The following is a 21,291-nucleotide window of genomic DNA, read 5'->3' as shown; positions in this document are numbered from 1 at the left end:
CCTCAGAGGTTAGATCCTCAGAGGTTAGATCCTCAGAGGTTAGATATTGTGAGTTAGATCCTCAGAGGTTAGATCCTCAGAGGGTAGATCCTCTGAAGTTAGATCCTCAGAGGTTAGATCCTCAGAGGTTAGATCCTCAGAGGTTAGATCCTCAGAGGTTAGATCCTCAGAGGGTAGATCCTCTGAAGTTAGATCCTCAGAGGTTAGATCCTCAGAGGTTAGATCCTCAGAGGTTAGATCCTCAGAGGTTAGATCATCAGAGGTTAGATCCTCAGAGGTTAGATCCTCAGAGGTTAGATCCTCAGAGGTTAGATCCTCTGAGGTTAGATATTGTGAAGTTAGATCCTCAGAGGTTAGATCCTCAGAGGTTAGATATTGTGAGTTAGATCCTCAGAGGTTAGATCCTCAGAGGTTAGATCCTCAGAGGTTAGATCATCAGAGGTTAGATCCTCAGAGGTTAGATCCTCAGAGGTTAGATATTGTGAAGTTAGATCCTCAGAGGTTAGATCCTCAGAGGTTAGATCCTCAGAGGTTAGATCCTCTGAAGTTAGATCCTCAGAGGTTAGATCCTCAGAGGTTAGATCCTCAGAGGTTAGATCCTCAGAGGTTAGATCCTCAGAGGTTAGATCCTCTGAAGTTAGATCCTCAGAGGTTAGATCCTCAGAGGTTAGATCCTCAGAGGTTAGATATTGTGAGTTAGATCCTCAGAGGTTAGATCCTCAGAGGTTAGATCCTCAGAGGTTAGATCCTCTGAAGTTAGATCCTCAGAGGTTAGATCCTCAGAGGTTAGATCCTCAGAGGTTAGATCCTCAGAGGTTAGATCCCCTGAAGTTAGATCCTCAGAGGTTAGATCCTCAGAGGTTAGATCCTCAGAGGTTAGATATTGTGAGTTAGATCCTCAGAGGTTAGATCCTCAGAGGTTAGATCCTCAGAGGTTAGATCCTCTGAAGTTAGATCCTCAGAGGTTAGATCCTCAGAGGTTAGATCCTCAGAGGTTAGATATTGTGAGTTAGATCCTCAGAGGTTAGATCCTCAGAGGGTAGATCCTCTGAAGTTAGATCCTCAGAGGTTAGATCCTCAGAGGTTAGATCCTCAGAGGTTAGATCCTCAGAGGTTAGATCCTCAGAGGGTAGATCCTCTGAAGTTAGATCCTCAGAGGTTAGATCCTCAGAGGTTAGATCCTCAGAGGTTAGATCATCAGAGGTTAGATCCTCAGAGGTTAGATCCTCAGAGGTTAGATCCTCAGAGGTTAGATCCTCTGAGGTTAGATATTGTGAAGTTAGATCCTCAGAGGTTAGATCCTCAGAGGTTAGATCCTCAGAGGTTAGATCATCAGAGGTTAGATCCTCAGAGGTTAGATCCTCAGAGGTTAGATCCTCTGAGGTTAGATATTGTGAAGTTAGATCCTGATGTGAATGTTACAGTAAAGCCAGTGAATGACTTTAATCTCCATCTATAATTGATCTTTCTATCTTATTCCTGAATGATCTTGCTGTTCCTCTGGATTTCTCACGTCCTTCTTCTCCTTCGCTTCCCTCCTCGGCTCTTTCTCCTTGTTTCTCTCAGTCTGTCTGGGTGTCCTCTCGCTGATAAGAGCCTTCGCTCCCTCATGGCGGCCCACACCCCTGAACTCAAGTATGTCTGCTCTGCGCTTTGTTTGCCTTCTGTTTCAGCAAACTGCTGCTCCCACCATCCAGCCTTTACTCTGCTGATGTTAGCTGATCTGCTGCTGCTTCTTTCTGCACATAGATGCTTCCATCAGTCACACATAGAAATGTTTGATCTGTAAACATGTTTATGAACATTTAAAGTTGATTGATATGCATCCAGTGCCTTGAAAATGTTTCCATAACCTTTTACCTTTCTTTTGCATTTCCACATGTCAAACGCTTCAATGTGTGTTTTTGGGGATTTAATGTTTTTTTCTTAGCATAACTATGATGTTGAAAGGAGAACAGCTGCGCTTTGCTTTCAGCTGCCTTCACTGAGGCTCTAATAAAACAAACAAAAAAGTAAATCAGTTCAAAACGATTCACTCATCCTAAGAGTAAAGTTTCAGTAACTTCTGCTATCCAGGCTTCCTCTGAGCAGCTGGAGATGTTGATGGCTGTGGGCAGAAAGCTGCTCCTGTAGAGGTCTGTGTTCCAGCGGTTCAGAGGAAGCCTCTGACTCGAGACGCCCTGTTGCCCCCTGTTGAAAACACAGGTTCTCTGTGGAGAACTTTAAACTCTGCCTTTATGGAGAGAAAACAGCAATCATTTCACATTTGGTTCGTCCCAAAGCCATTGTAGTCTCTGAGCGGTCCACCTGTTCAGGGAAGCATAGCGGTGGGAGTATCATGAGCAGGGACTCCGGAGAGATGGAGAGAGTGGAGGGCAGGTCAGTCCTGGCAGAGATCCTGCTGGAGGAGGAGGCCAGGGAGGAGCTTAAAGGAATAGTACACCCAAAACATGATTAGCCTTCATTTCCTACTCACCCCCATGCTGAACAACACTCTGGAGTACTTTTTTGATATCTCAAATGCATCTGGAGATCTGGGAGGCTTCTTGCTGTCTGCTGACATTCAAATAATGGAGGTCTATGGCGCCCGAGGCAGAAAGGTCCATAAAAGTCCACAAAAAACGTGTCAATATTCCTCCATACTGCTCGTCCAATGTATTCCAAGTGTCCTGAGTGGGTAGCATCCAGAATTTACTCGAAACGAAGTCATTTAGAATGTTTTTAGAGCATAAACAGTAGTGTATAGGATTTCCTAAAAGCGCGTTCATGACGCTACGGAAACCGCGGCAGACCAAACCAGATGAAAGTGCGCATTCAGCGTCTGCTCTGCCGATAATGCACTCAGGACACTCAGGACACTTGGAATACATTGGACGAGCAGTATGGAGGAATATTGACACGTTTTTTGTGGACTTTTATGGACCTTTCTGCCTCGGGCGCCATAGACCTCCATTATTTGAATGTCAGCAGACAGCAAGAAGCCTCCCAGATCTCCAGATGCATTTGAGATATCAAAAAAGTACTCCAGAGTGTTGTTCAGCATGGGGGTGAGTAGAAAATGAAGGCTAATCATGTTTTGGGTGTACTATTCCTTTAAGGTCAGGGGGGGGATTTACCATTAGGCGTTACTAGGCATTTGCCTAGAGCCCCAAGTTCCTGGGGGCCCCATAAAACTCTTTTTACATGTATGGTTAATGCAGCTATTCCTTATTTCTGCACATTAATTATGTTTTTGATAAAAAAAATCCTTTCACTAAAATGCCATCAGAACGCTGATAATATTAAGTGTGTCTCAGCCCCCCCCTTCAGTGTCCACCATATTGGATCAGTCCATTTGCTGCACATGTTCAGAAAGGTCCAAACAGACAGCAGCAAACCATTTGAAAACAAACCATGCAAAGAGCAGTGTTGCCAACTTAGCGCTTTAGTCGCTATATTTAGCCACTTTTCAGACCCCTCTAGCACTTTGATTTCTAAAAAGCTCCTAGCGCCAAATCTAGAGACTTTTTTCTGCTACTGAAGACTTTGGAGACAACATCTAAAAGCATCTCATCCCACTGAGTTTGGTCACATTTCAGCCTCATTTCCTGAAGCTGTGATTACTGCACGAGCTGCATCAATGTTAGATTCCTCAATAGAAAAGCTTTTTTACTTTTTTAATTAACGCTTTATGCTGCATAAAGTCTGAATAGAATCCATAGAAATGTGTGACTGTGATGCAGTAAACACTAAAAAGAAGGAGAGGTATTAAAATGTTTGCAAAGACACCTTTAAGGGTTTCTTTCTAAAATATAATCCTTTCTTCTCTCAGATGCCCGACCCCAGGATGTGACGGCTCCGGTCACATCACAGGAAACTACGCCTCTCATCGAAGGTAACGAGCAGTCTGCACCTTCAGCCCAACACGCAACCAGTCAGTCAGTCAGTCAGTCAGTCAGAGAGGCCTAGTGACAGCTCATGGTAGAGCAAGACAGGGAACACATACACATTTTCACATTTTTAGGCGCTTTTGATTTGATTTTCTTTTTCATTTGGATGGACAGCCTTTTTCTTTTCTTAATATTCTTCCTTCTCATGTTCTCTCCTTTATGAAGCAGTCACCTTACCGTAACCTTTCCAACCCTCTGTTATCAACTCCATACTTTCTGTTTTCAGTCTCTCTGGGTGCCCGCGTGCCAAGAAAAGTGGAATTAAAACTCCTACCAAGGACAACCAGGAGGACTCGGAGCTTTTAAAGTTCGTACCGCTCAGAGAGCCATAATGTCTGCTTTTAGCATGACTGACGGTAAAGAGTAAAATGCAATAAAGGAGGAGCAGAGAGAGAGCAGTCACTGTGACGCTTAGGAGAACAGACCCTTTAATTGAATCTAACCATAAGCCCCACCCCCTGATGGGAACATCCCTGACTCTGGGTCTGGTTCATGTCAGAGTGATGTAGAGCTCAGTGCATGGGATAATTAGCATTTCCATAGGAAACCTGGAGCCTAGGATCATGTTGATGCTCGTAATTATTCTAAAGCAAGAAGACATTAAGAAAACAAAAAGAAATGATCCAAAAGCAGAAAGTTTTTAAACAGCCTGATAAGAACTTTCTATACATTTAGTATTTGTGAGTCTGCCTGATTTCTGGCCTAAACCTCCTTCCCCCTCTCTCCGTCCCCCCGGATGTCTCCCCCGTGTCCGACCTCTCCGCGCCCCTCCCAGCAGATGCCCCGTGCCAGGCTGCGACAGCCTGGGACACATCAGCGGAAAGTACGCCACGCACCGCAGCGCCTACGGCTGCCCGCTGGCAGCCCGCAGACAGAAGGAGGGGCTCCTGAACGGGATGCCCTTCAACTGGAAGGCGTTTAAGGCTGAGGGGCCCACCTGCCCCACCCCCGGGTGTGACGGCTCGGGTCACGCCAATGGAAGCTTCCTCACGCACCGCAGGTGAGCCGCAGAACGGCTGAGCATGCAACAATTTCATTCATTCATTCATAAACATATTTAGCTAAATATTTAGTTTGGAACTTTGATTTTTTTAAATTAATGAATGACAGTAAAAAAAATAATGCCCTTATTTTTCCTAGTCATTTATTCATTTTTATAAAAATCAAACTTCCAAACTAAATATCCACTTTGAGAAAAAAAAAATGCAAATGCACAACCCTGTACCCGCTCCCGAGAAGGAACGCCTATTAAACATGTGCACGAGCATGCACGGGCGTGCACGAGCATGCACGGTCGTAAACGAGCATGCACGGGCGTGCACGGGCGTGCACGAGCATGCACGGGCGTGCACAATCATGCACGGGCGTGCACGAGCAGCTGGAGAAGTAGAGCAAAGTTTAGCTCCACCAATGTTTAATGTTAATATGGATTACGTCATAATCGCCCTAATTCTCTGTTGTTGTATTTAAATCAAAGGCTGGATTTTTCTAAATGTTTACGTGAAATAAAATATCATTTAAGTTAGTGATGCACGATATTGGGATTTTGGCCGATATTTTAAAACTCATGTAGCCGATAACCGATATCGATACCGATGTTAAAGCAAAAATAAGTAGTCATTGAAAATAGCAGTTTTGTTATCCATTTCTGACACTTTGAAAAATAATATACTCAAATATATTTTCATACTCTGATATCAAATAGATTTTTAAAAACGCGGTATCGATCTCTTTTACTTTCAAAATCTGGTGAAATTTCATCGTTCTGTTACAAACTCTCGTGATATTTTGCAAATTCTTGTGAGATTTTGTTAGTAAAATAGATCGATACCGCGTCTATATATCAACATATAAAAATATGGCAACATTTGGTGAATTTTCGGGGGATTTCGTAGCGTAACGATGACATATAGCAATATTTCATTAGTAAAAGAGATTGATATGGTGTTTTTAAATGGCAATATATCAGCATATGAAGATATTGGAATATTTTAATGGATCAATATTTTTTCCCTCGTCTTTAGAAGTTTTTAAGTCTGTAAAAAATAAGTTTTTGAGGAAGAAGAAGTATTTTTTTTTTTAGACTTTAGAAACTCAGAAGCTGATCAAATATCGGGTTAAATATCGGTGGGGTGGCCGATGTCCGATATTCAGTTTTAAGGCCGATACCGATAGGGGGCCGATTATATCGTGCATCCCTAAGTTAAGTCCTTGTATGCATCTTAACCAGTGATGATTTTTTATACACATTCAGGCTTTTTTTTATGTTATTGGCATCTAATCAGGCATAGAGCAGTAACAGGGTTTCCGCGGGACATTAAAGATCCTTAAAAGTCATTAAATTATTATTTTTTTTAAATTAAGGCCTTAATTGGCATTAAAATTCATTAAATGTGTTTATTGTGGCATTTTAAATACTTTATTACAATTTTTTTTAATAAAAACAAATTCGTCAGACATATTATATCCCAATATATTTGCGCGGAACTGATTCCGGTTGATCGCAAAGCTGTATGTTCAGAAAAGAAGCTTGAGTCGGAGAAAAAGCTGGAGAATGGGGGGAAAAAAAGCAAATAAAAAAAAAAATGGTTGGAAAACGAGGAATATGGAACATGGCTGCAGCCCTTCAACGGGTACCTGTTGGTGGCATTAAAATGATTTCTAATTAAAAGAGCATTAAAAAGCATTCAGTTTGAGTTATTCATTCCTGTATAAACCCTGAGTAAAGACCCTTCCTGTTTGTTCCCTCAGCCTCTCAGGATGCCCCAGAGTGTTGTACGCTAAGAAGAAGGCCAAGTTCCCCTCAGACGACTATCTGAGCACCAAGTTCAGAGCCACAGACGGTAAGATGATTGATCCTAAGACACAGAGATGCCTTCATTTTACCAACAACGAGTTCCTGAAACAATGATATGAGCGTATATGATGCAGCAGGTTGACTCCAGCCTCAGCCGTCCTCCTTCCTGCAGTTCATTCAGCTTTTCCACTGTTTGCTTTTCTCCTTTAGTTCTGGACAACGATGAGGAGATCAAGCAGCTAAACAGGGAGATAAACGACCTGAACGAATCCAACAACGAAATGGAGGCCGACATGGTCAACCTGCAGACTCAGGTTTGTGTTCGTCTTTGGCTTTTTATTGATACTGATGACTTTAACATTCTGCAGAATTCATTCATTTGATTTGTCTGGAAGCCAGTTCACACAGTTTAAACTACTGGTTGGTATTAAGAGGCATGCATTTATCATCATGCATGTTTATTTATGTTTAGTAATTTTACCGACATATGGGATTGTATAGATTTTAAAGTATTTCCAGGAAAGCTTATAATGGATAATAGATCAGTGGTTTATTGTGATGATAATAAACTCCAATAAGGTAAATTTTCTGGACATTTGCTCTTCAATTTTTTTTATTTGGCTTTAATGAAAATAGATTTCACACTTTTAAATATATGACTGTATATTTCAAAGGCTCTTTTTCAATGTTTAGTGGAAAAAAGGAGTTGACATTCAATGCTGAGTGGGTTTGATTTATTTTGATAAAAGATAAAAGATTAAGACCAGCATCCCTCTGCTCTCTCTCCATGCTAGGCTAGGCTAGGCTAAGTTAGCCACCACTGTCTCTCATTCCGATCACATTCCTGCTTAACCCTCATCTCTCAGCCCCTCAGAGTGTTGCCAACTCCTCAGCAAGAAAAGTCGCCATTAGCTGTCCTTAAAGGCGTTAGATGATGTCATCACCTAATTTGCATACATCATGTCATCCATCTGCAGGAGATTCTGAATCCCTCCAATTCCAAAAAAGTAAAAATCAATCCCCTGGACTTTGTTTCCAAGTTTGAAGACGTTTCTCTTCCATCCAGGAAGCTTTTTCAATTCTAAATGTCAGAAATAGCGTTTAGTTCCAGGTTTTATCCAGCAGCACAACAAAGCCTGGTTTTAGTTTAGAAAACGTGCAAATAGAAACGGATGAACGGGTCCCCCCCTTTGGAATGGGGGTCGTTTGGCTTCTTTGTTAGCCTGCAATGCCCCATACCTGTCTATGTCTCTGAAAGGGGGGTCGTTAGAGGGAATAGTTGGCCTGGCTGAACAGGGAGGTGCTCTGCTCCCCTGTATGGGGGTTGGGGTTACGATGATAGCGGGAAGCAATCAACTCTATCGCTGCATTGTAGGTCACCCTACCATCTCAACAATCTGATGTTTCAGTGAGTGAGTGCTTGTTGCTATTAGGGGTGTAAATCACATCCATCATGGCGATTCGATTCAGTATCGATTTCCTGACCCAACGATTCGATTATTTTCGATACTCAAGAATACACCACGATTCGATTTGATTAATCGATAACTTTTTTTTTTTTTTTAGACCTTACAGGCTCAACAAAGTTTCAAGTTTGAAATAAATCAATGAAAGCTGTAATATCGTTATGCATTTTATTTTAGAAACAACAGCAAATAACAGAAGTAGAAAAGTTGCATCAAAAAATACTGCAGAAAATCATTGCAATGAGTGCAATGCAATACCTCGGCTCCAGACGCTCCGCTGCTCCTCTCCCAGATTGTAGCTGACCGCAAACAGTGCCGCAGACAGGAGGCCGGCTTGTTTTGTTTTTATGACCGAAATTGCGGAAAACAACTCGTGAAGTTTGACCCGCTAGAAGAGCGAGGTGCTCGAGAACGCTGGGACCTTTTCTCCACCTGGATCTCCGCTCTTTTTGGCCCTCATGTCCCTCCGTCGTCACACTAAACTCGCCCCCACTTCCTCGCCCGTATCTAGACCCACAGCGTGTAGCACAGACCACGCTTCAATATTGAGCATAATTTATGAATATCTGTGTCAAGCTCACTGCAACACACTGCTGTAAGAGTATAACCAGGAAGCGAGGTAGGAGGGCAAAATAGGTTTAGCGCCACCGCAGCACAGGAGGGAGAATTACGCCCAGGAGCAAATGGATAAAAATAGGCCGGAGGAAAAAAAAAAAATGAATCGATTCTCATGCGGACGTATCGATGCATCGGATCGTCGGCTGTTGGATCGATGCATCGATACAAAACGATTATTATTTACACCCCTAGTTGCTATGATGCGTATTTTCAACCAATCAGAGCACAGCTCATCTAAATATTCATGATCAAACCATAAAAGGAGAAAAACCTGTCGTTTCATTCTAGGGCTTTTAACCAGGCTGCATTAGGGCTCATAGAACAGCTAATATGACATTTTATGACATTTTATGACATTTTCATTTAACACCCTATTAGAGACCTGAAGGACCAGATACCCTATAGAATCATTCTATGAACCCTTTAAGGTCAGAGCAAGCCAAACAGGAAATACAGGAAACATGCATAGAGTAGAGCGGATTCAAATTTGACCAATCAGAGGCCTCCTGTCTGCGGTCACCTACAGTTTTGGAGAGGTGCAGCAGAGTGTCTGCGGAAGGGGGAGGCGGGGCATATCTGCGTCTACTGGTTTCTGAGCATAAATCAGCTTCTAACATAGATGGCTTCCTTCACGCCCCTCCCAAACCACCTGTCTTCTTTGTCCAACATGTGAACAAACTTGGAAACAAAGTCCAGTTGATTTTTTTTTTTACTTTTTTTCAATTGACTATGACCTGGATGACTGAGAATCTTCACCAGCAAAATTCTTTCAATTTTTCTCAGTCAAAGGAGTGCAGAGGGATAGAAGGGAGGAGGAAAGTGGAGATTTAAAGAGTTTTATAGAGAATTTTATAAAAACAAGGAATGAAAAACCAACATATAATTCAGCTATCTAGTTCCACACTCCAGAGCAATTGGTGACATAAATGCACCGTTAGCTTTTTGGTATCTAACAAAAAAAAGACAAGAAGGGGAAAAAGAAGAAAGTAGCAGCAGAGATTAGAGAGAATGAGGCTGTAGAATGAAGATACTAACCCTTATTTTATGTGAGACAACAGTGTTGGTTAAAAGTGATTGCATCTTGCATCTATGGCGGGATTAGCAGCAGCTTTGCGTATTTCATTTGCAATCTGGATTCGAGTTGGAATGGATTGGAGTACTCTGGATTCTCTCTGCTGCAGCGCAGGCAGCCTGCCCTGCATGACCACAGCGGACAGTTAGAGGAGGCTTGTGATTGGCTAGTGCAGGAAATAATCCGGTGCTTTTATGTCGCCAAAGTCTCCATTAACAGAAAAAAAGTTAGATTTGGCATCTGGTCTTTTTTAAAATAAAGGCGCTTGGAGGGTCTGAAAAGGCGCTAAAGTTGGTAACACCGGCCCCACACTTAGCCCTGCATTTCAATGTTTCTTTGCTTCACCCATTTCCTGTGTCTGGGGGTGGGGTTCGGTTTTTAGAGGTGGGGTGAGTTACACTTTAAGTCGAATTCCAATAAATAATAAGAGTTTTAAGCAGAACTGGGTTCTTGAATTTAAACTTGTTCAGTTTTTCTATGTCGGCTAGAAGAACAGTTTGAAAAAGCCAGTTAGGGAATGAATTGGTTTTCTTTTTTAATGGGAGGCATCCCAGTAAACCTCCATAGCTTGAAGGCAGTCGGTTGGGGATGGCGTTCAGGACGCTAAGCTAACACACATACAGAGCTGGGACAGGGCATGATGGCTTGGAGGTTAGACTGCTGTCAACAGGGTCTCAGATTCAGGAAAATCTTCTCATATCTGGGTTTGTTTCTGAACCGCCACAGATCTCTTCCATGGAAAAAAACCTAAAGAGCATCGAGCACGAAAACAAGATGATCGAAGAGCAGAATGAGGCTCTCTTCATGGAGCTGTCCGGTCTGAGTCGGGCCCTGATCCGCAGCCTGGCTAACATCCACCTGCCCCACATGGTGAGGCTTCCACTTCTCTGTGTTTTTCGCTGCTTCCTCCTCTTTCTTCCACTCACGGCCGTCTCTTTTGCATGGCAGCAGGAGCCAATCACGGAGCAGAACTTTGACAACTACATCAGCACCCTGACTGACATGTACACCAACAAGGAGTGCTTCCAGAGCCCCGAGAACAAGGCCTTGCTGGAGAGCATCAACAAGGCCGTAAAGGGCATCAAAGTCTAAGGCTCCACATGCGGCGCAGTTAGGAATCGGAATCGGCTCCTGAAGCTGGAGAGGCTGGAAGCATGAGGAGCTGAGAGAACAGAGGAATGCTCAACGATATCATTCAAAAACAAAAAAAAAGGGAATTCAGGTTACTCCAAAAATGGCAAATTTCAAATATCAACCCAGGGAGCGCTCTGCTGAAGGAAGGCGACCAAAATCCACACCATGCTGCTGCCGGGGTTCACAAGTCTTCAGTCAGAGTGGATGAAAGGAGGATTCGACGTGGCGTCTGATCACCTGCTGAATCCGCCGACCGGCTTCCGCGCTTCCGTTCATCGGAACGAGGCGCGGAGGCTGGATCCGCTCCCGACAAGGACGAGCTGGACGAGCGGGCTTTCAGCGCCGCCCTGTAGCATCGGCTGGACGTCCAGCAGCTGTCTGATCCACACACGCCTCCCCGCTCCCACCGGACGGCGTGCGTTCGCTCTGCGGACCTCAGAACGGCCCAGCCCTCTTTGTTTAGTAGTGTGCACACATTTCAGATTTCTAGGTCATATCAATAGTATTTATTGCACTTCATTTCAATGAATAGTTTTGTGGTACAATAATTATTGTTATATATGAATTATTTAAACTTGTGAACTTTTAAATTGTAACTTATTGCCTTTTATGTTATTGAAGTTTATTTATTTTAAACAATCTATTTATTATTATTACCTTTGTTTTGTAAAACAAGCAAACAAAAAATGCAACTTTACTGAGAAGCGGTCTGCAGATGTCTTAAGAACCTCTAACGATAGACGAGGCGTATTTTTGGTTTTTAGCAACCTTTTTACGTGCAGATGTTTTATAACAAATTCTTTTGATAATTTTACAAGAAAAGTTTTTTTTTTTTGGTCTGTTTTTTCTTGTTTTCCTCTGTTTTGTTTTTGCTTTTTCTGTTATTGGTGCAAACCCCACAGGTAAGAGGAAGAATGACAAATAATGTATTTATTATTTATTTAATGAGAAACGACTGATGTGTATTTATTTGGTTCTTATTTATGTGTTTGATGTGACGGTTGAACCTGAGTAGAAAAAAAAAGAAAATCCACCACTAATATTTAAATAAAAGACATCACTGTTACTGTTTGATTGCTTAGGCGTGAAGTTAGAGGAACCAGCAGCTGATTGTAAACCCAACAGAAGCACTCACTTCTCTGTCACTGTCACATCCTCTTTGTGCATTTTTTCGCTTTTCGTCAGGGGAAGAACAAAAAACCATTAAAAGAGAGAAAAATAAAAGATTGTGTACCTCTCCCAGGCTCTTTGTAGCAGCCAACATTGGCTCACCCAGAACCTCTACGATGCACCGAGGCTGCATGTCCTCTGACCGCCCTAAAACGTTCCACAAAGCGCGCTTTTCCAGCAACGTTTTAGCCTGGATGCATGAGTCTAAAACAACCAGCGAGGATACAATAAGGTCCTTTCTATCTGACTAACTTCTAACATACACACCCTTGTAGCCTTACTCTAGATTTTAATTTTTTGATGCACAAAGTGCCACTGATTAAAAGAAAAAAAAAAAGTCGAAGAAAAAGAGCAGAAAGGAGAGCTTACCTTTTTTCCTGATTCTTTGCATCTCTGCAATGTAAGAATGTCTGGTCCCGAGACGACCGCGGCATCGAGAGCGTGCAAATTGTTTCAAATGCCTTTATTTCTCTGCCAAGATGGCCATAAGTTCACTCTATACATTCTGTACAAATAGATTTTAAAGATGCTATATATATGAATAGAAGCATACATATATTTTTCCAGTGTAATTGTTGACTTCTTCTTCTTCTCTTGTATTATCAGAAGCTGTTCAGGCGAGGCGCGCGGCTGCGTCGTCGTGAGGCGGCGGTTGCTCCTTCTTTAATATCTCTTAGACCTGCTCAACTGTGGCTTTAAACATTCAGTCAAGCTGAAGCTGGAACAGTACTTTGGATCGCGTCCGTTTCCATCTCCCTCCGTTGCTTTGGTTTCTTTCTGCCCGTCTGTCTTCGGCCTCCATCGTCCTTCGCACACGACGACGATCCGTTAGAAAGGGAACGCGTTTCCGTTCACACATCTACGGGACGGGGTTTTCATAAAGAGCTCAACATCAGAGAAAACGTTGGTGGCGTTTCCTCCCCCCCGCCACCAGTGGGCGGTCTGGTCCGGGTGATGATACGTGTTTACATGACATCAGAGAGCAAGATGGCTCCCAAACCTTTTATTCTGGAACCTGTTTGCAGAGAGGATGTGATCGGTGTCGAACACAAACCGTAGAAATCCAGAAGAAATTTTCCGTTTGAACCAAAAATGCAGCGTGTGCACAGAGCCTGGACCGGGACAGCTCACTGGGCGCCGCAGCTCACTGGGCGCCGCGTCGTTTATCTGTACAGCTCAGAATGATGCACTGCACCACGTGTTCAGTCTATTAACCTTCTTGTTGTGTGTTGTTCACGCTGAAGGCTGAGAGCGCCTTCATGGTGGAACGGATCAGTAGATGTTAGCGTGAGCTGCCTTTGGGTGAATCCGTCCCCGTGTGTCGCTCTGACGTCCGCAGCTTGTTAAAGATGTAGTCAGCATAGATTGTGCACTTTCCCAGAAACTGTTGTAGATGCCAGCATTTGAGGAGGACAGGTCTGGGGCTGTATGGATAGCAGCGTCCCGCCTGCGTGTTCATGTTTATTCTTACGCTCTGAGAGTTTCAGGAAATCAAAGGGTTTTTAAATTCTTTTCCAAACTGGGGAACCAGACCAGATTGATGGTAAATAGAGTTTGGTTCTCAGGTGACCTGAGGCGGAGCGGAGCATAGCCACGGGTTGAGCAGTCAGCTGAGGCCAGCGGCGCTAGCAGCGGCTGGATCAAGGCCTCCTGTGAAATGAGAGGAGTGCGTGGGAGAGGAAAATTGATTTGCCGCGGTGCACAGCCGCCCCTCTGTAGTCAGAGGAGGCGTTTGTTGCATAAATATGTGGACGTCACTCAAAAGGATGTCAAAGCTTTTTTTGACTTTTTAGCCCTCTTCCCAAACCTCGGTCACCCTACCAACCCCCCCTTCTTCTTCTCGTCTAGTGCAGTCTTTCCTCAGGAAAGATGGTTTGGATGCATTTGGTTAACAAAATAGTGCATTCTTCCTCTTGAAATGCACAAGAATATCACCCAAGAGTGTTAAGAATGTGAATTTTCTCCTAACCTATTTGATATGGCGTGACCCCTTTTAAACTGCTTGATGAAATTGTCTTCTGAGGTATGTAAATGAGAAACACTGAGGCAATGAAAGCAGAGCGTTTGAAGGGAAAGGAAAGAAAAAGTCGGCTAAGAAAGCGAACTCAGCCCACGGTCGGTTCTGCACCCACGCACTCTACGTCCCCATTTACATAAAAGTACCGAGCGATGGATTCACTTCTAATCTGATGATCGGAAGCGGAACAGTTAACTGGACGGGGCTCAGCCCGACCAAAACAGACCCCCCCCACCCCCAGCAACAGAACCCGAGACTCAATTTCATTTCATGTGAAAAACGCTTTTCAGGGAATTCAGTCCTCACCAAAAGCTAAATGAGTGTAAAAAGGGGCGATTTAAAGAAATACAAAAAAAAACTGAGTGGCACTTTTTCATCAGGCTTTCCAAAATAAACCAAAACCAAAAGAAACGCGTCTTTTCCCGCCTCCCTGCCGTAGTTCTCAGATATGTGTGGTCTTATCATGTGTGCCTTTCTCCCTCCACTCATGTCAACATCTAGTCTGTTTACACCCTGTTCACATACTGCTGAAAACTCGGTCCTGATCCAGATGTCTGACTTTCAGGGGGAGGAACAAGCGTCTCCTTCCGTCCACTTTGGACGGAGAAGAAAAAAAACTCAAAGCTTTTGTCCGTATGAAGAAACTGTGATTCATTCTGTCGATTCAGGTACCAAAACCGTACGGACGGTTTCTGTGAAGGATCTGAAGGTCGGCAGCCATCTTTAGATAACTCATCAGAGTGCAGGGCATTATTTCCACTAAAGGGGGACGTCTCTGTACATATTTGTATTCAGAAGAACCAGTGTTATTGTTGTTGTATTGAAAATGGTTCAAAAATGAAATAATAGTTTGTGAGCAGAGAAAAAAAAAAATCACAGCCAAGATTTGTCCTGCTAGCACGTTTATACAGAGATGAGCTATTTTTACTGGTGATTTTCTAGACCCTGAAATCCTTTAAAAAAAATAGAACAAAACTTCCAGAAGTTAAAGCACTTCCATTCCTATAGAATGTGTGATTTCCTTTTCTAGATGTGGTTGTTCCTTTGCTACAGCACCGTTTTATAAAGCAGGACAGGCCTTGGCTGTCTTCTTAGGATTTCATGGCTTTTTGGTTTGTTTGTTCTTTGCCTTTTTTTTGGGGGGGGGGGGGGGGTAATAACACTGTAGATGGGTCATGTCTGTGGATGTGTGTTTGTGTAATTGTAAACATGTTCCCTGTTTCTGTGTCAGTGTTAAAACAGAGAAGTGATGTCTGTTATTGTGAGGGTTTGAACCATTTTAAATGTTCTCTATAAAAATCCAAATAAAGACTCATAGACCAGAGCCGCCGTACTTCTCTCTCATTTTCACACCTTTTCAATACTTTCTGAGGACCTTTTTATTTCCACCCACAAGTCGCCGTAATATTTGTTGTGCAACATTATGCATTTATGCTTAATATCAGGGGTCGGCAACCCGAGGCTGCAGAGCCGCATGCGGCTCCCTGGAGCTTTTTCAAAAATGTATGCAAATGTATTTTTTTGCTTGTTTGTTTTAATATGGTGTGCAGGAGGTCAAACTAACATTCACTATGTTTACAATGCTGTAAGCATCATAGCCATAGAGATCAGTGGTCACAGCCTGCAGGTTTCAGCGCCGTGCGGTGCCAGGCAGGTGGCTGCTGTCCCTTGAAAAACAGAATCGTTCCGTATTTAGAAATAAAAGTACCTGTCCAGTATTTAGTGGTACAGGAGCACACTTTGTCCTGTATTACTGTGAGAGTAAAAAAATAGTCAGTAAAAAGCTAATGAAAAATGAAGAAGAAGTGCACATTAGATACAAAACTTACGGTAAACTTGTTCCCGAGCCCTGCCAGATGTTGATCCAGAATCCCCTCATCTCATTGGTCGAGCTAACTGTTGCTCACAGAGAAGATAGCAGGAGACAACAGAGCAGGAAGGGGGACGAACAGAGGAATTTAAAAGCTGACGCTGCTTTTAGGGCCACTGCATCTAAGTATAGTGATGCTCCTCCTCTGGAAAAAAAAAAAAGGATGCAGAAATATAGGGAGGAATGGGAAAAAACAAATACCTGGGTGTAAAAGGTCTGCGATAATGAAAATAAAGTGCATTGCAAGGTGTGGTCCTGTTTCTCTGGCCGTGGCTGGGTGGATGTGCTCTCTTCATCCTCTGGCATGGGAGCTGCCTTGGAGCTCGTCTGCCTGGCTGTGTGTTTCCTGGACGGGGCCGCCTTTTACAGCTGCTTGTATCTCTGCTTCTGTCTCCTTGAACCCCAGTGGGCCTCGGCAGATGGCCGCTCACACTGAGCCTGGTTCTGCTGGAGGTTTCTTCCTGTTAAAAGGGAGTTTTTCCTCTCCACTGTCGCTACAAGCATGCTTAGTGTGAGGGATTGCTGAAGAGTCAATGAGTCGATGCAATCAACTGGTTTTCCTTAGATAGAAAACTTTGTATCAATTTGACTGTATGATCTGGTTGAACTGTAAAGTGCCTTGAGATGACATGTGTTGTGAATTTGGCGCTATATAAATAAACTGAATTGAATTGAATTGCAAACATGCATCTAATTCAATTTTAAAAAATTACGGCGCCAGGAGGGGTAAAGGCAGTCGGGTCAGCTGAAACAAACATCAGGTGTCCATTTTTTTTTTCAGGGAGATGACTTCCCTAGTCTCAGGCCATGGATCCCAAAGAGAAAATGTGATAACGTGTGCCAAAAATGATAAATTAATATGTCCGTCCAAAGCATGTGTTTTAGGTGTTTTTATTGCAAATACTAACAGACACGGAATCATATCGCATTCACCAAAGAAAAAAAAATCTGACAGTTTATCTCATAATTACGAGATCAATATCTCATATTGATATTATCTCGTAATTACGAGATCATGATCTCGTAATTACGAGATCAGTATGCTTTTCAGACGCGTTCATTTACAACTATAAAGCAGCCCGTGCTGGTTTAATTGCTCCTGCAGGAAAAGTGTGAAGTCAGAGTGGGCTTCTTCGCCTAAAAAAATTCTAAGGCTGACTTTACAATGCTGACAAATTAAAATGAATTCAGTCCACATTAAGGAAACTCTGTATTTACCACTGTTGCATACCTAAAAGGAAATAAAAGCAGATTAAATCTAACAACCCACTCATTGTTCATGTAACGGAGATCAGATGACTGTTCTTCCAGATCTCCTAAATATGACATATTATCTCATAATTATGAGATAATATCTCGTAATTATGAAATAAGCTGTCAGAATTTTTTTTCTTTGGTGAATGCAATACGCTTCTGTAAACAGAGAACTATACAACAGTTTTCTGTCTCTCTAAGCATCTTTCAGTCATTCTATAGGTGACCACAGGTGTCAAGTAACAAAGTACAAATACTTTGTTACTGTACTTAAGTATACTTTTTAGGTACCTATACTTTACTCCATTACTTATTTTTCTTCCTACTTCTGACTTCTACTCATTACATTTTCACATCAGTATCTGTTCTTTCTATTCCTTACATTTTTAAAACAAACGTTACTCGTTAATCTTGGCTTCGGTTTAATGTTTATAAATCTTTATTTCCAGAGATGGGAAGTAACGAAGTACAAATACTTCATTACTGTACTCAAGTAGATTTTTCTGATATTTTTACTTTACTTTACTACTTATTTTTATGGCGACTTTTTACTTCTACTCCTTACATTTTTTTAAATTGGCTCGTTACTTTAGTTTTGAATCATTTCAATGGAGTTACCGTTATTATTTTTCACGTCATCAATACCAAATTCAATCTAATTGGATGGGAATCTACGTTGCATTTGACGCACCACTACAAGATGAATCGACAGATTCGGCGGTATTCATTGGCGGCAAATCATTGCAGCTTGGTGGCGGTGGCGTTAGCATAGTAGCATGGACGACGAGATGATTGAAAATGAACACAACGGAGATCTAGTCCTATTGGCAGACATCCATTTAAAATGTAGGCAACGGCATGAAAAAAGTGGTTTCTACTTTTACTTTTATACTTTAAGTAAATTTACAAGCCTGTACTTTGTTACTTTTACTTGAGTAAAGAAGTTTAATCAGTACTTCCACTTTTACCAGAGTATTTTTTAACACAAGTATCTGTACTTTTACTCAAGTACGGAAAGTGAGTACTTTTGCCATCTCTGTTTATTTCCCGTCATGTGCTCCATCCAATGCAGATCATTGGCTCCGCCCACATCTAGTGAAAACTAGTGTGATTGGATGAGTCATAGAAGGCAAACACTCATTGGTTAGCTAAAAGAAATCATCAGAAGCAAGCAGGTGTTCTTCAAACTGCTAACGTGAATTGTCTATGCCATGCTACAATGTAGGATTCAGAAAAAGATGTTGAAATGTCTGAAAGGTCGGACACAGGCGAGAGCGTATCGGGAGACGGAGACCAACAAGACCTCCCTCATCCTTGGCCCTATCTCAGAGAATTTTTAGAAATAGTCGAAAAATTCATCTAGTGGCATCTGGCTGTTTTTTTTAAAGGTTACTAAATACTTTTATACTTTAAGTAGTTTTGGAGCACATACTTTTTCACTTTTACTTGAGTAAAGAGGTCAAGTTGATACTTCAACTTTTACCAGAGTGTTTTAAACTGCCTGATAATCCCTCTATACTTCTACTTAAGTAACAAAACTGTGAACTATTGACACCACTGTAGGTGACATGGGAATGCTATCCCTCTGGTGGCGTGGGGGTAGTACTGCATATTAAATTACTTAGGATACTACAGAGAAAAAGGAAGACAGCTGATGAGAACAGAGGATTGAAAGAAGAATGGAGCGAATCGTTTACTTTCACTGCCAATGAGGAAGGATTGCCTTCATGTTTGCTTTGGAATGAGAAGTTATTAAATAATAAAAAGAGTCATTAGGAAAGGCATTTCCAGGGAAGGCTGCTAAGTTTGTAGCCCGCCACCAAGCTGGGAGGGAGAGAATAAGTGCGATTGCAGAACTTCTGGATAAATTAGAGGAGAGCAAAGATAGATTTAAGAAGTAGATTACATCTCCAAACTCCACTACTGCTGCTAGTTTGGTTGCAACCATAGAAAACCTTTCATAGATCCAACAGGTAGCGCTCTGATGCAGGTATGGGAACTTTCTTTCTAATTTCCCCAAATCCTAAAAATATAAATCACACCAAGGAACGCTGGTGACGGAGGATGTGGGATTTCAGATAAGAGAGCTTTGCTCTGATGATGTCACTTCCTGCTTGGTTCCTCATGACTCAGGGCACTAATTTACACGAGTGAATAAAGTGAATGTGATTGGTCGTATTTCAAGGGGGCGGGATTGTTGTGGCGGAAGGTTAGCAAGCCAGTTTGGTTGTGTCCGGTTTCTCTGAAGCATCTTGCTAACCAGTTAGCATCTTAGAGCTAGCAGGTTCCCAATGGGAAATTCCATTGGGACCAAGTAGCACTAAATTGGTGACTTAGAAACGACGCTGTCAAGGAACGCTATGGACAGCGGAAACATGCAAGAGGAGGAGAGTTTAGTGTCGGAGGTGGTGGATGAGTCTCCTCCGTCATCCATTTTTTATTTAGACGAGGAAAGCGGGGACGAAGATGTTGTGGAAGAGGACGCCAGGGCGGCAGAAGCTTGGTTTGGTGTAGAAGGCTTCCAGCCGTACATGTTTGAGCCCTTGCCTCGCAACGCTGCCAGTTCTGTTAGCTCTACGCCTGCCGAAGACACAGACGTCCATCCCCGTGAACACTGGGACGCAACTCAATGGGAAAGGAAAGGATTCTGATTTCAACCGTTGCGTATATTAGCTGCGACAGATGAATCAAGATGCTATGACCGAAAACATTAGATTGACAGATGACTGTTGATATATGATTGGCCGAATTTAGGTGTTCAGCCTGACGTAGAACTAACTGGCCTGAAGAAGATAACGGGAAAAATACAGATTTTAAGACAGGTTTTTTTTTTTTATAGAAATTTTCTAACTTCTGGGACAATATGGTCTGATAAAGAGAACATTTAAACATATGTTTAAGCCAGAAAGATTTGACATTTAAATATGATTTCCATACGAATTTAACTCTGCACACATATGGGATAAATTCACAACAGCATCCATTCAAATAGGAGCTTATTAATAAAATAATTCAAAAATCTAATAAAACTAAACGGCTTCCATATAAACGCAGGAGGAAAGGCAAAATGGCAGAAATATTTATTAATAGGTTAAAAAATACGATCATAATTCAGCATAAATTTGATGTTTGAGAATCAAAGTTTATCTTCTTCAATTTTAGTCAGATTAGATTTTAAAGCAAAGAGAAATTAAAATGTTTTCAATGCAAATCCAACAGGTAAATAAAACCTAATTAGGTCAAATTATGTTTTATTAAATTATTTGCATAGTTAGAGATTAATGATCAATAGATTCCTAAAATGTAATTATTCCAGAGGGAAAACAAAATGTTTAAGCTCTAGAATATTCCCATGAATTGTTTACATATTAGGGTTTACACTATTATTGAAATAAAGTCTCCATAACTTTATAAACAGGTGTCTTAGTTTTGATTTGAGCTTGAAGTGAGATTTTGAGCGCTGACAATTACTATTTTAAATGATGAGTAAACAGACTCATTTGATACATCCTCTAATTCCTTTAACTGTTTCATCAGAAAATGAACAGATTCTGATGCAATACTGAGTTACATACAGTCCAGCGCTGGCAGTACTGATATACCATACTGATGTGATTATTAAATTCACACAATAATAAAGAATAATAAATAATACTGGCTCCTCAGGACCCGCCGGATGTTTCGGTGTTTCCTGCCTCAATAAACGGTGACTAACAGGCCTGCTGGGAAAACCACTGTGGAATAACACTGAGGGGCTATAATTGAAAATTCCTGGGAAATATTTAGTCTTATTAAAGAAAAAAAAAGCCACAATCATTGCTCTAAACTGTCATTTCCCACATTTTAAAACTTTAATTGAAAAGCTTAGAGCTAAAAGGACTGATTGCAAAAAAAAAGCATATTTCATAAACTTTTATTTTTCAACCATCTAGAATCATTTTTAAGTTCAAAGCTGTTTTATTAA

At 41.9% G+C, this 21,291-nt stretch overlaps 1 protein-coding gene across 1 annotated transcript in view; it reads left to right on the top strand.

Annotated features, from left to right (window-relative positions):
- The window catches only part of LOC119782137 (myelin transcription factor 1-like), a 76,973-nt gene extending 61,446 nt beyond the window's left edge, over positions 1-15,527 (top strand). Inside the window, exons 15-22 of the mRNA XM_038282948.1 lie at positions 1,526-1,635; positions 3,812-3,874; positions 4,156-4,236; positions 4,708-4,929; positions 6,681-6,772; positions 6,937-7,040; positions 10,609-10,752; positions 10,831-15,527. Coding sequence (XP_038138876.1) covers positions 1,526-1,635; positions 3,812-3,874; positions 4,156-4,236; positions 4,708-4,929; positions 6,681-6,772; positions 6,937-7,040; positions 10,609-10,752; positions 10,831-10,974 — 960 coding nt within the window. The 3' untranslated portion in view covers positions 10,975-15,527. The remainder of the gene's footprint in view (positions 1-1,525; positions 1,636-3,811; positions 3,875-4,155; positions 4,237-4,707; positions 4,930-6,680; positions 6,773-6,936; positions 7,041-10,608; positions 10,753-10,830) is intronic.
- The last annotated feature ends 5,764 nt before the right edge of the window (positions 15,528-21,291 follow it).

Source organism: Cyprinodon tularosa, unplaced genomic scaffold, assembly GCF_016077235.1.
Source record: "Cyprinodon tularosa strain WSP-4 unplaced genomic scaffold, ASM1607723v1 ctg1041, whole genome shotgun sequence".
Taxonomy (NCBI): Eukaryota; Metazoa; Chordata; class Actinopteri; order Cyprinodontiformes; family Cyprinodontidae; genus Cyprinodon; species Cyprinodon tularosa.
The sequence above is the reverse complement of the archived record's forward strand: the minus strand, read 5'-3'. Positions and strand labels throughout refer to the sequence as shown.